This window comes from Sceloporus occidentalis, unplaced genomic scaffold (assembly GCF_023333645.1).
Source record: "Sceloporus occidentalis isolate IW3139 unplaced genomic scaffold, rSceOcc1.0.p SCAF_1, whole genome shotgun sequence".
NCBI lineage: Eukaryota > Metazoa > Chordata > Lepidosauria > Squamata > Phrynosomatidae > Sceloporus > Sceloporus occidentalis.
In genome coordinates this window covers 104,284,616-104,299,713 of record NW_028316981.1, presented here as the reverse complement: position 1 = coordinate 104,299,713, position 15,098 = coordinate 104,284,616, and the positions used below count along the sequence as shown (strand labels likewise).

Here is a 15,098-nt window from a genome sequence, read left to right as displayed (position 1 = left end):
CTGCACGGATTGCGTCAGCAGAGTCCCGTCCGGCAGAGCTGTTCAGGGTGGTCAGGGAATTAACTCAAACCCTGGTCACCCAGAATCCCTTACTTGAACCAACTATTGCTTGCTGCGACACTTTCAACAACTTCTTTGCTGACAAAGTCTCTCAGATAAGGGCTGATCTTGACGCCAGTTTTCAAGTAGAACCTTTGGTTGAGGTATCCAGTGACTCTGGTAACAAGGTTATTCTGGATCATTTTGAGTTTGTGAGTACCGAGGACGTAGACAAGCTCCTTGGATGCATGAAAAGGACGACTTGCCCTCTTGACCCTTGTCCCTCTTGGTTGACCGTGCAGGGAGGAGATGTTATAAAATCTGCTCTCCATCTGATAATAAATACAACTCTTCGGGAAGGTACTGTTCCATCATCTTTGAAACAGGCAATTGTAAAGCCTCTATTGAAGAAACCTTCCCTTGATCCCCTATCAATGAGCAATTATAGACCGGTCTCCTTGTTACCATTCTTGGGCAAGGTGATTGAGAGGGCAGTCGCCTTTCAGCTCCAGGCAGTCTTGGATGAAACCGATTATCTTGACCCATTTCAAACTGGCTTCAGGACGGGTTACGGAGTTGAGACTGCCATGGTCGCCTTAGTCGATGACCTCCGTCTGGCCACCAACAGGGGAGATATAACTCTGTTGGTGCTCTTGGACATCTCAGTGGCCTTCAATACCATCGACCATGGTATCCTTCTGGAACACCTGAGAGAATTGGGTATCGGGGGCACAGTGCTCCAGTGGTTCCGGTCCTATCTCTCGGGAAGGTTCCAGATGGTGAGGCTGGGGGACAGCTGCTCTCGTAAAAAAGAGCTTACATCGGGCGTCCCTCAGGGTGCCATTCTGTCCCCCATGCTATTTAACATTTATATGAAGCCGCTGGGAGAGATCATCCGGAGCCATGGAGCGCGATGTTATCAGTACGCTGATGACACCCAGATCTATCTCTCCATGTCTCCGACTGATACAGTGACTAAGGACGGCATCTCTCCTCTGACGCCTGCCTGGGGGCAGTAATGGGCTGGATGAGGAAAAATAAACTCAGACTGAATCCAGAGAAAACAGAGGTACTCATGATAGTCCGGGCAGGGAAATTTGTCATCCTGTCCTGGATGGCGTCAAACTTCCCCTAAAGGACACTGTTCATAGTTTGGGAGTACTCCTGGATCCATCTCTGCAGTTATCATCTCAAGTAGATGCCAGGAGTGCTTGGTACCAGCTTCAGCTGATATGCCAACTACGTCCCTGTCTGGACTGAAAGGACCTTGAAAATGTAGTACATGCACTGGTAACCTCTTGCCTGGATTTCTGCAACGCGTTCTACATGGGGCTACCTTTGTATCAGGTTCGGAAACTTCAATTGATTCAAAATGCTGCAGCCAGATTGATCACGGGGACAGTGAAATCTCTTCACTGGCTGCCAATCCGTTTCCGGTCCCAGTACAAAGTGTTGGTTATTACCTTTAAAGCCCTAAATGGCTTGGGCCCGGGTTACTTGAGGGAACGCCTCTCCCTGCATAATCCACCCTGCACTCTCAGAACAATAGGTACATTATTACTCAATCATCCTAAAGTGAGATTGGCGACTACCCATCAAAGGGCTTTTACAGCAGTAGCGCCTTCTCTTTGGAATGCTCTACCAGAAGAGATCTGCCTCAGTGGAACGGTGGAGATCTTTAAAAAGACATTAAAAACCTACCTCTTCTTACAAGCTTATCCTTCCAATTCCTTGTAATAAAAGTCTTCCCCTACTGACTACGATGTATATATACCTGGGATTTTAATATTTTTGAATTGTATGTTTTTAGATAATTGACATTGGATCGTAACTCGTATTAATGTGTGTTAAATTGTCTTAATGTGCCATTTTATTTTTATTGTACCTATTTTATATGCTGTACACCGCTTTGATCTTAGGAAAAGCGGCCTATAAATAAACAATTTATTATTATTATTTTATAACCCCAGCCTCATGCACTTTTCCAATTGCTAGTTCAGATGCAAAATTTTTGATATAAATTCCTTGCGTTATTACTGTTCAGGGTTTAGCATTCCCCCAAGGGCTCTAGAAGTTGTATATCCATGCATATGCATATGGACTGAGAGTAAGGTACAAGGCAGTACCCAAACAGCTATTTGCAAAACTTAAGAAAAATTACTTCTCTCTCTCTTTTTTAAACGTGACAACTCTCTTAATTCCCTAAGTCCTAGACACTTTGGATCCTACCATTATTGAGATACATTTCAGATTGTTGATAATATTTTGTAAACTATTATATATTTGAAATATACATTTACTCAATAACCAACATGTCCTTAGCTTTTAAATGAATGGAAAATAAACAACAATTGCAGAGCACACTTTTACAGCACAAATATTTAACAATGCCTTCCCTTACTTGATACCTCCTCAGTATCATAGACTACAACCACTCCCAGCCAGGGCAGGCTGTCTTATACTGTGTGTGGAGGGACTAGAGATGGGGGAGGAGAAGAAAAAATCTGTGAGTGATCATTGGAGTGTTGTAAAAGGCTGTTTGTTATTTTTATAAGTTCATGTGTATCTCCTGGGGGGTTTGATTGAGTGGCCACTGTGGGAAATAGGATGTGGATAAGATAGGCCTTTCATCTGATGTGGGAAATAATGGCTGAAGGATATACATCAGGACAGAGAAGAGGAGCTGATGTGATGCTGATGAAGGTTGGAATGCACTGGAAGAAAGAAGGCCGTTAATCAAAAAAAGAAGAGACAGAATTGCTTAATAAATGCATATGTATATGCATTTTCAGATATATAGATAAGTATACTGGTACATTTAGCAGTCTAAATACCCTAAAGCACCAGATCTCAACTGATCTTGGAAGCTAAACAGGGACAGCCCTGGTTAGTACTTGGATGGATGACTGTCAATGAATATCAGATGCTGTACGCTGTACTGCAAAGAATGGAACTGGCAAAACTACGTATGAGTATTAATTGCATAAGAAAACCTTATGAAAAATTCATAGGGGCACCATATGTTGGCGGGTGACTTAAAGGGCACATCCACACACACTGGTAAATAACAGTAATGCAACACTGGCCGAGACTGAAATATGATCATCCAGCCATAGGGCAAAAGTAATCAACAAGAATGGCTCCCATCTCACACATAGCACACTGGGTGCTTAATATATTCTAGCTATAGCCAGCTCACAGAAATTGAAGGTTTATCAATGGGACATCAGTTATGCCCAGTATATAGCTAGTGTGTTATGTACAGCTTGTGGGGTGGGGGTGGTTGGATTGCAGGCTGCATTGTGTCTCTCATGCCAATAATAGTCTCTTCCCCCTTGTATGCAAAAGGTTTTTGGAGCACTGAGTTACATGCCAACACAATTGAATCTGTGGCAACCAGTTCTGAAGGCTAATTTTAGAAGTACAAGATAGACAAATCCCATTGGTCGTTTTTGTTTTTTTTTAAAGATCTGAGAAAATGTTCTTGGAAGAGGGGGAAAAAGAACAGAAAGCATACATACAGGGATTTCTATGAAGGTAGCAATGTTGGAGTTTTTATCTTGAGTTTTATGTCTGATTAACAGTGAGGGAGGGATGCTGTTCCCTTGTTCTTAAATGGGAGATAGAGCAAAGGACTTTTCGGGTACACCTGGACTGATTAAAAAGACCAGAAAGTTCCATATTTTGTTGCTGTCCTTTCTTATTTTATTTTGTTTATCTCAGGTTATTTTCTGTCAGCTTCTGTTTTATACCAGCTCCCTAGGTCAGTTTATTTTAATCTGATAAAAAAGTGGAAAGAACAAGAACAAATTCTAGAACTTTTCAATCAGTCTAGAAGTACCCTTTTCAATATCTCAAAGTTTCTTTGACATCCCTTTGAGATTTCAGTGGGATTAAATTTTTGGACTGCCCCAGTTTGATCCACTGCTTCTTGACCTATATAACACTTCTTTAGCAAGCAAAGTAGCATTGTGCAATTCATGATGCAGGGTTTTGGCTGGGATTTTTTTTTTAAAAAAAAAAGCGTGAGCACTGCTACATCTACTGAGGCAATTTGTGTGCAGAACTGGGATTCATATCTACTCACATTTATCTAGATGTGCCATTAGGCTGTAACAGTGCTACATTCAGTACTCTCTTCTTTCTTTGATTCAAGACCACTGTTCTTCCTTAGAATGTTTCTGTGCTTTGCGTGGGGAGATAATGGATTTAACGGCCAGGAAGCATTGCCTTTTAAATTATTTAATTCTCCTGTGTTTTGCTCTTTGAAAAATCTTTATTCATCTTGGCTAGAGAAATCGAGTTCCCTACAATTTATTTCATGGAAGGGAAAGGATTTCTTTTCAAAAATGATTTTAAAAAAGCAAAATTTTGTTTATCTGCCTTGGCTTTACATGGATGCATAGATGGATAGATGGAAGGATGGATAGACAGACAGATAACAGTTGATAATTGTGCTGATTTTTGTGTACACCACAAATTCCCTCTTTGCCCATGCAAAACATGATAAATTAATAAAGTAATTGTCTTTAGAAATGACTGTGCTTGATCACATGCTACAAGTATATTGATCAAAGCAATGTACAAAATACAAGGTTTCAAGATGCAATGTTATTTTCAGTGCAAGGAAAAATTCCTAACCCCCCCCCCCCCCCGTCATAGATTTTGATTAATATTAGGTCATTTCTAAATTATTATTATTGGTTAATTAGTAATATTTTTGGTTAAATCTAAATTGATATGTTTAATTCAGACGGTAAACTATTTATATCAATTCTAAACTTAAAAAATCTGAGCATTCAAATGGTACAAAATCGACATTAAATAATACTTGATGTTTTCACTAATTAAATCAGTGGCTGATATTCCACATTGGCTACTTAGTTCTGTAAGTTTATCTAAGGCAGAATCTGCACTGCAGAAATAATGCAGTTTGACACCACTTTAACTATCATGGCTAATCCTTTGGAATTCTGGGATTTGTAGTTTTATGAGATATTTAGCCTTTTTGCCAGGGATCGTTGGTGCCCCAACAAACTACAAACCTCAGAATTCGATAGCATTAAGCCATAGGAGATACAGCAGCATCAAACTGTATTATTTCTGCAGTGCAGATTCAGCCTAAGTAAAGTTTCCTGACATTAATCTTCCCTGCCCTGCCCTGCCCACCTTAACCACTAGGAGGTGGATTGGGCAAAGGTGGCCTGTTCAGCTACAAACCAAGATACAAGGAGGATGTTTCCAACATCATCATCCCCAGCAAGCAAGGATGTGACAAGGACTTGAGATAAGGGCCCTGCTTTTGATTGTTGCAGCCTGGCTCACTGGAATGTTTGTGAAAACATCCTCCTCCTTGTACCTTACTGACATCTAAAGAGATTTTTTTCACCTGATCCAGTTCCTGGTTTTAAGGTGAGTTGGGGGCATTTAGATAGTCTTATAATAAGAATGAGAGACAGTGAGGAGTCCTGGTTTGAATGTTGGACTATGACTCTGGAGACCAGAGTTTGATTGCTGAACCACTCAGCCATGAAACCCACTAGTTGACCTTGGGCATGTCACATGCACTCAGCCTCAGGGGAAGGCAATGGCAAACCCACTCTGAACAAATCTTGTCAAGAAAACCCCCAAGATAGGTTCATTTTAGGGTCACTATAAGTCAGAAATGACTTGAAAGCACACAACAACAACAATGACAACAACAGTAAGATTATGTAATCTTATTGAAAACAAGAGTAGTTACAGTGTGAAGTCGAAGGCTTTCATGGCCGGCATCCATAGTTTTTTGCGGGTTTTTCAAGCTAAGTGGCCATGTTCTAGCAGAGTTTCTTCCTGATGTTTTGCCAGCATCTGTGGCTGGCATCTTCAAGATGCCAGCCACAGATGCTGGTGAAATGTCAGGAAGAAACTCTGCTAGAACATGGCCACTTAGCCCGAAACCCCCCCACAAAACTAGAGATTTGTAACTCCAGGTGATAAATCTATAACTGCAATACTGAATGTCAGTCTTCCTTTATATCTGAAAATGCAAGCATATTTCCTTTTTCTCTTGTTCCTGCTAAGCCAACACTATTCATATTGTTTTTGGTAAATACTGTTGGAATTATTGAAAATTGCCTTTGTAGGCAACAATTTTCCTTTCCCAAAATGTTGTCCCATCCCTTTATACTGCCTTGACTTGATAAAAAGCAGCATTCTCTAGTCTCATTGAGAGTATAATGTAACAGCGCCTACCTGCTTATTATAATGTCATTTAATTTACATTGGCCTCCCAACTGGTAAGGATCATCTATGTGACAAATTTGGGAAAGAAAAATAAACACTGGAAAGGATGGAGAGAAGAATTGCTGAAGCCCTCAGCCCATGAAAACAATCACATCAATACCAAACAGGGAAAAAAATGAAACAAAAGGAAATGTTTGTATTAACCAGAAATAAATCTGTTGCACTACAGTTTTTGATTCAAAAATTAAAATAATGAGTTAGCATTATGGTGGTAGTATGAAATTTGTATAGTTGCAGAAGCAAATATAGGGTTCTGTTTGTCATGTCTGTAGTATTTTAAGTGTTATAATCTTCTATGAGAGTTTATTTGAATGGAAAATTTTGTGTTTGAATATATATATATATATATATGTGTGTGTGTGTGTGTGCAAAAGGAAGAGGATACTTCTGAGTCATCCATTGCTACAACTGACAAGCTCTATCCATTTGTTTGCTTGTCATTTGGCTGCTTCATTTTTCAGTATGTCTAAGTGAACTTAAGTGGTGGTATGCTTAGAATAAGAGCAAGTGCTTTACATCCCACAACTAATGCTCATGCAGCTTCTGTAATGAGTTCTCAGGACTTCTGAATACATCCTGCTATGAATAGTGAAAACAAAATGGGAATAAATAAAACTCTCTGCAGAGAGTTGCTTTCTGAGAAACCAGGAATGTGTGAATTGAATATGATACCAAAAGGTTTTTTCCCCCTGCTTCCTTTTCACCCTACCGCCAAAGCTGTGAAGGGGTCAATTTCCCTGGCATTGCTCTGCAAAGCTGTTTCTGCAGATCTAGCCTGCAAGTGAGATGCCTACTGGGATCCTGGGAGGGAGCTGTTTTACTGATGCAGGAATGTGTTAAGCCTGCATGGTGCCAAGAGAGAGTTTGATGAAATGTAACTTGGCATGGCAGAATGGAAGCAGGGTTGGTGGGGATAGAGCTGTTTCTTTTGCAGGCTGGGAATCAGGCATGGAGAGAAAACAAGAGGGCAACTTTGAACAACAGCTTCATTAAGAGAAAGAGGCAAGAGTAGTCTCCTATACAAGTCTGCATCATGCAGAAAACTTTTGCAAAATAGACGGAAGTGAGTGGGCTCCTTGGAACAGAGATTACACTTTTGTCATGAGCTGTTGAAGGCACACAACAACAGCATTTTATTTTTGACAACATGCTATGGATAACAACTGGATCAGGTTATTAGAATGCATCCAGGTGGTCAGAAATTAATACACTTTGAATTACTGCTCTCTCATAGTGTAGTTTTGTATGTTTAAAAATAATCCCTTATTTGGTGATCTAATCATTCTGACATAAGGGCCTTGTGGGAACAGAAGGGGAATTATTTCTGGGATTGCTATTACAAATCCAGAGATGGGATATATCTGCACTGCACACCTGCACTGCACACCTGTTGTGACTTCATCCTACAGAATCCTGGTATTTGTAGTTTGCTGAGGTATTTGGAATTATTTGATAGATGTTTCTAGTGCTGTAATTCACGGGTGTGGGCTACATTAGAGCTCTCTAGCAGAGAACTGAAAGCCTTTGACTTCACATAGCAGAGAATTCTTTATACTTTGTTAAACTACAGATCCCAGGAATCCTTAGAATGGACCTATGGCAGTTACAAGTGACATCAACCCTCTCCAGCCACAAAGTGTGATGGTTCTTGCATATGATGAAGTGCACTGGAATCCAAACATGTTTATGCTGAAATATATATTTTCAAATGTGCTGCTAGATCCTACCTTCTTAACTTTCCTGGTCATGCTGAGAGAGACTTACATAGCTGTCTCCTTGAAAACTGCACTGATCGTTCTCATCACCTTTGATGTGGTTTAAATCAAACCGAGAAAGCCCAACTGGCTTGAAAAAGATTTTTAACTGTCTTTTATATCACACAATTTTGATGAGCTGCATGGCTTCATCAGATCATCTAAGCATTTGCAAGTTGTTCATACAGGGATATTATGGGAGAGAACACACTGTGGATTACAAGCATTTGTAGATTAGTGATAACCCGGTAGCAATGTCATGCTTGGTTCTGAACTGATACCACAGGGTGAGGCAAAGTCCTGAGCAGTCTTCCAATAGGTGATCTTCAGCTGAAGAAGGCAGGGGTGGCTCAAGACATTTTCCTGCCTGAAAACAAGAGGGCATCCCTTCCCCAATCCATGTACCAAAGATAGCTAGACTGTCACTGGAATCCTAAGAAAATGAGCACAACCATGGTAGTTCAAACCATACAAAGCTAAGTAAAGTCAGATGTTGTTAGTACTTGGGAGGGAGATCTGCAGGAAATATCAGGCACTATAGGTTATATTTCAGAGAAAGGCAATGGCAAACCACCTCTTGAGTATTCCTTGCCTAAGAAAAATCTAATGAAAGAAGACATAAGTTGACAGGCAACATCAAGGCATATACACATGCACATGTGCACATGTACACACACACGACCTTTGATACTGAAATCTTCCTCCAACAAGGGCAATGAAACCACATTCTTCACCATACCAGAGGTAGAAGACACATTTAGGGAGGCAAGGGAAGACATGTTTGTGGCATAGACAGCACTCTCCTCTCACACACATTAATGTCTGTGGAGTGTATGGGAAAAAGACAGGAGGCTGCCACCACTGCCCCACAACATCTTTTATTTGAGAGAGTCGCCTCATTCTGCCACTTTGGAGCCAGGAATTTAGTTTTACAATATGAGCTGCACTAAGAGATGTCCTTACCCCTCCCACAACCTATAGGGACCTGGGACTTCTTTTGCTTACTGTTTTAGGACAGCAGGTCAGTGGGGGCCTTATAGCCCAGGAACGGCTTATGCTCAGAATTTACATTTTGACTTTGGCAGGTCTTTCACTGAGCCAAGGCAACTAGCAACTCAGAATATTTGCTTAGCTGCCCCAATGTGTGATCCATAGAATGACTACAGGAGGGCTACTCAAGCTCTTCTTCACTGTCAGCTTTTGGATGAGGCCTTAAAACAGGGATGGTGAACATCTGATCTCCCATAGCTTGTTGGACTGCAGCTCCCACCATCATTCACCAATTGCAAGCTGCAATTCAATGACATCTGGAGGGCCAGACATTTTCCAGTTGAAAGTCAACCCACTGTCATATTATACAATCTCCTTTTCCTTTATGCACCCACTGGAGATAATTATGAAAACTAGCCTGTCATCTTTGGAATCAAAGCATCATTTTCGAGGGTCCAGTACAAATATGTAATAAGGGCCCCTTCCTACAGTGACACCATAATTCTTCATCCCATAATTACAGTCTCGCAAACCCTGAATATACATTTGTTATATTTCTGAGGTTACTGTTGCATTGTCTACTTCACTGTTTGTTTAGTTTAATAATAACCCCCAACCTGACCATCATACAGGTCTGCTATCTATTATTTCACCTCTTACCATAGTTGTTAATGAAGGAATTATCACATCAACATTTTTAAAAATTCTAATGTATGACAATGTGGCCACATTTCATGGCCTTTTTCATAGTAAGAACATGAATTAGCACCACATAGGCTGCATGTGCACTTCAGAAATAATTCAGTTTGACCCCACTTTAATTGTCACGGCTCAATGCTATGGAATTCAGGGAACTGTAGTTTGTTGTGGCACCAGAGCACTCTCAGAGAGAAGGCTAAATGTCTCACAAAACCTCAGTTCCCAGAATAGCATTGAGCCATGGCAGCTAAAATGGTGTCAAAATTGATTATTTCTGAAGTGCAGATACAGCCATAGTCAATGTCTTTTTCAATTTCATATTCAAAAATCAAGAGGTCCAGGCTGTAGAACCACATTGGCTTGATGTAATGTCTTTCAGCTTCTTTCATGGTCACTGGCAGTGTGCAAAAACCCTGAAAATAGGATGCAGTTGTTTCTTGTAAGTTTTATTAAAAATATAAGTGGAGGCAGTTCATATTCTTTTGCAAAATTAGAGATTTTTTTTTCAGGTGCACCATGTCACAAGAAAAAAAAAATCTCAATAGAATTTGTGGGATATTTTGAATTCCCATTTACAAGTGTCTTTTAATTCACAAGGCTCTTGTAGCATACATTTTAGGATTGAATAGAATGTAAAACAAATGTTATTGGTTACTTTCAATTTGTACTCTAATGTGCAGATTATATTGTCTAAAGCTGCATTGAAAGTTCCTGTGAATAAATCAGAAACCTGAAAATCCTACCAAAAGCAACAACCAAACCTGTGCCCATCACTTTGTGCACTTCACTTTGCCCATCCCAACATATATCCCCCTTTTCTGTCTATGCACAAGAAACTCTAGTCCTTGTAGTTCTTGATTGGATAGACCATGGGTGGACATCATGTGTCCCCCACTTTTTGGTGGCCTCAAGCCCCTGCAGACACTCCGACACTGCTAAACCGTAACACTGTTAACTCTTTTGACCGTTAACAGAGTGTAAGGAAACTAGGCTTGCAAATGAGCTTGTTTTTAACTCTTTTTCTGTTTAGGTCAGCAGGCCTTAAGGGAGTATGGCTAAGATTCAGGAATTTACTTCCATATCCAGTGCCAGCAAGATTCCTCTTCCATGGAGGTGAAGGGGAAAAAATCCTGGTGTGCTGAGTTTCAAGCTTTCTGGAGCAGGTTTTTAGTATTTATGGGGGGTGGGGGCTGTAGGAGGGAGGCTTCTGATGTTGGCAGACATGGGTTTGGGGAGAAGCATACCATTGAATCAAGGCTAGGATTGAAAGCCAATCTATTTTTGCAATTGGTTGTATTGTTTTATATATTCCTGCAGCTTTCTCTCTCATTCATAGGGTAGCTGTGGGCTGAAGCTGACTTGATTGCAAATAACAACAAACTCTCTCTTAATCTTGGCTTGTATAGTATCTGGATTTACAGGAGCCTCCTTTTGGTGAGAAATAAATAATAAATCAGTTCTGGTGGATCTGTTTTTGCCACACATTGCTGGCAAGTGTTTGTGTATTGCTGTATCTAATTTAAAATGAATGTCCTCCACAAATAGAGTTGTTAGCAGAGGATTTTTATTTCTCCCAGGTAATGTAACAAGAGCCAACAAGGGCTAGTAGTTTGAGTTTTAGACTAGGACTCTAGAGAACAGGGTTCAGATCCCAGCTCGGCTGTGGAAACCTACTGGGTGATCTTGGGCAATACTCATTCTCTCAGCCTTAGAGGAAGGCAAAGGCAAGCCCTCTTTGCACAGAGGAAATCCTCATGATAGTTCCCCATGATAGGTTCACCTTAGGGTCACCATAAGTCAGAAATGACTTGAAGGCTTCCAGCATCAACAACATTCTTCAACTATTTTAAATATTTGTGCATTCTTCAACTGTTTTAGATATTTGTGCATTAAAATGAAACCTTGATGTAGGAAGTAAGACAGGTTGCATTGCATTTTTCTCTCACTGTTTTTTTGAGAAGCCTGTCCTCCAAACTCTGGCATAGCTATATCAATAGTGCTTGTGCAGGAGTACCATGTGGTGGATTCCACCCTTCATGAATAAACAATTATGCAATGAACATTATAGATATCATTCCAGTGTGGATAGGAGAAGGTGGGTGAAACTATAGTGATAGGTACCTAGTACATGATTGATCTAGGTTACAGATAATTTCATGTTTGACAAGTATTGGGAGTGGAAGACACTGCGTTGTTTTCACCTTTTATGACTTGCTGTGGCTGCTTATCTAGGGTGCTGCTCCAACCAGTTAAAATAAAAAATGATGCCACACAGAATTAAAGGAGAATGGGTATGCCTAAACCCAGCCTTATTGGTGCCACTTTAACAGCAACTGAGATGTCCTTCAAATGTATTTTTTCTTTAAGGAGATATTTCTGTCACACCAATAGCCACGGATGAAGGAAAACTGCAGCAAGACTTAGCATGATTCATCTACTTTCCCTACGAATACACTTACATAAGGCATAACTAACTGCAAAGAACTTCCTGCAAAGTCATACTTTTGCAAATCTGTTTTAAGAAGCATACACTGTCAGGGGTAAGAAACGGACTCTGATAGACTGAAGTCTCCACCTTTGCCTAGAGCCAAATCCACATGCTTGGTTCCATAACATATGTGCAAAGTTAAATATATGCTGTGGTGTGGAACTCTCAGTGAGCTTTTCTGTGAAAGACCCCAGAGAACAGAAGTACTAATATGACTAGGAACAGAAGAATCTAGGGCACAGCTGACCTACTTTTTATCCATACTCAGATCCTGCCACATCCCTTTAAAGGATCAAAGACTCCCCCGCCCCTGTGCTCATGGTGTAACAGGACAGGATAAATCATTACATTTTTTAAAGTTCTGTGAAAAATCAAACCACCTTCCATTCTTGACAGGTGTGAAAGTTGTTTTTCTTTCCCACATGTATACATTTTTCCATTCCCTGGTTTAATCTAAGACTGGAAATAGAAGGAACTGTAACATCACTTTGAAAAGCCTCTATACAATTTCAGGCTCAGCTGGAGAGAGCAATCCCTTGAAAACACAGGAGCCAGGTTCTTAGCTTGAAATTGTTCCAGTCAGAATAAATTTACACCTAAAAGGCAAAGTCACTGCATAGATCTAGTTAAGATAGCTCAGTAGCTTGGAAGGAAGGCACCCAGCTTTGTAATGAAATGAATTCACCCAACCCCCTTAAACTGAAAAATGGCCTAAAAATCAGTCCCACTAATCAAGTTATTGATGAAAGAAAAGGACCATTCTTACCCCTTCCATAGGGATCCTGGGATAAGAAGTCAGCCCATATTGATGGAGTTGCAAAGCTCTCGGCTCTCCCCGGGATCTCCTGAGGGAAATGGGAGACGAAAGGACCCCAGATCTCTGGAGCGAGCCAAACTTCATCACATTTGGTCCAAGTCTGATTCCATCCAATAATCGGATCAAAAATAAGTTGGCAGGAAGCTCTTCGATGCTGCAGAGGACAAGGGCTCGGCATTCAGGACATCTCAACTCCTTGTGCAATTTCAAGATTCTCTGGAGGCAAGGCTTGCAGAAGGTGTGTTGACATGGGAGCACTTTGGCCGAGACATCCAACTTCTTCAAACACAACGGGCACTCCAGCATGTCAAATAAAGCTAAATCACCCATGTTGTGGCTGTTGTTACTACTATTATTTTAGTGAAAAACCTTGGTCTCAAGAAAAGCCAGAAAAGTCCACATGATGTTTGCTGGAGGAAAAGGGGGTTGTTCAGGAATATTCCACCATGAAACTTGTAGATACTTGTAATTTTAAAATGTGAGTATCAACATCCTGTGGGAATTAAAAGAACAGAGAGAGGGAAATTGCAGAACCTGAAAACTTCAGCATTATGAAATTTATACCACCTACATTTTATAGCAATGCTTCATGAACCAATTTTTACCATGCATTTAATGGCTACCTCACACAACCCAAATTTGGCATAAATCATTTGTGAATAAATGCCAGTAAGCAGAATTGATACCCAATGACTCAATTGTGTAACCCCCCCCCCTTTCTACAATTTCATTCACTGTTGGAGACTGAAAAATGAGAGGAACACCTTCATTCCATGAGGTGATTCTACCAGATCAATACAATACTTTTTGGATGTACAGTACTGTAGAGGGATCAGTCTACCTTAAAACAATGCATTCCCCAAAATAAGCAAATCATGAAAGCAGTAAAATGATCACAGCAGATAAAGACAGAAGGTGTTCCACTAAAACACATGGCTAAACACATTCCACTCTCTGTACTCCCCTTTTCTAAATAGGCCGCTACCTACACATATTCTCTTAGAACCACCCACGGTGTTTCACATTATCTTAAAAAGCATTTCTTAGTTTTCTATATTTTCTCATTTGCTAGTCACTTTGATGGCAAACATTGTTTTGGCATACCTGGAAGTTCAAACAGTCTTGCTTGACTTCAGGAGACTGGCAGTATTGTAGGTTGCCTTGCCTTAGCTGACTTGATTGTCCAAAACAGCCCAGAAAAAAAAATTTATCAGTATTCCTCCCACTGCTTAAAAGCAACTCAACCTGTTTAGCGCCTTTCTTACTGTATGCCAAGTTGAAGTGAAACAGATACTGAATCCCAGATTCAAGTCATGGCCTGCGAAAACATGCACCATCCATCCCATATTACACCATGCGTATTAAGAGTCAGGCAAACCTACTTAGATCAAATCTGTCAGATGGTGCCAATGTCCTTTTTCACCCTGAATCTTGAAAAATCCTGCTTTATATAAACTTCAAGTAATTAGCCACTGCACAAGCTACACATACTGTGAAAGGGTCATAAGCTTTGGGAGCTAAACCTTCTTCCTGAGTACTGCTTTGAAGGTGGAAACAGAAGAAGAGGAAGAAGAAAGAAAGAAAGAAAGAAAGAAAGAAAGAAAGAAAGAAAAGAAAAGAAACTTGAGCAGTCTACTAATTTTTGCTAGTGCAACTGACCTTGTATTTATGACCCCTTCAAAATGAGTTCAGCATAACCGCTCCTGCTTTCCCCTTTCTCTCACTCTCCAAATTGCAGCTGCATTGAAAACTTTAACTAGGTGCATTACTCACTTAGCTCAACTTAACACATGCTGCCTTGTTAACTCATGTGTTGCCAGACTGCTACTCCTACAGCTACTTCAGGCAAGGGAGAACAGCGAAGCAGGATTATCAACCAGGAGGAGGCTGTTTGGTGTATGTTTCCCCCCCGGGGGGGAGACACACAACAACCGTGAGCTAATCTGGCTTTGTACCAGTGCAACTCCAATCAATAAATTGGTTCAGCTACTATTTTTTATGAAGCCAATCTGTTTTAGGAAACAAG

At 40.5% G+C, this 15,098-nt stretch overlaps 1 protein-coding gene across 3 annotated transcripts in view; it reads right to left on the bottom strand.

The window, feature by feature from the left end:
• SH3RF2 (SH3 domain containing ring finger 2) overlaps positions 1–14,796 on the bottom strand; it is a 138,036-nt gene extending 123,240 nt beyond the window's left edge. For 2 of the 3 annotated variants that reach the window (XM_089504332.1, XM_089504468.1), the window contains exons 1-2: positions 14,732–14,796; positions 13,022–13,565 (exon numbers count right to left, since the gene is read on the bottom strand). In XM_089504332.1, coding sequence (XP_089360458.1) covers positions 13,022–13,402 — 381 coding nt within the window. In that variant the 5' untranslated portion in view covers positions 13,403–13,565; positions 14,732–14,796. Of the gene's footprint in view, positions 1–13,021; positions 13,566–14,454; positions 14,558–14,731 lie in introns of those variants that run through there. The other variant, XM_089504396.1, reaches the window with a different exon arrangement.
• Between the last annotated feature and the right edge of the window lie 302 nt (positions 14,797–15,098).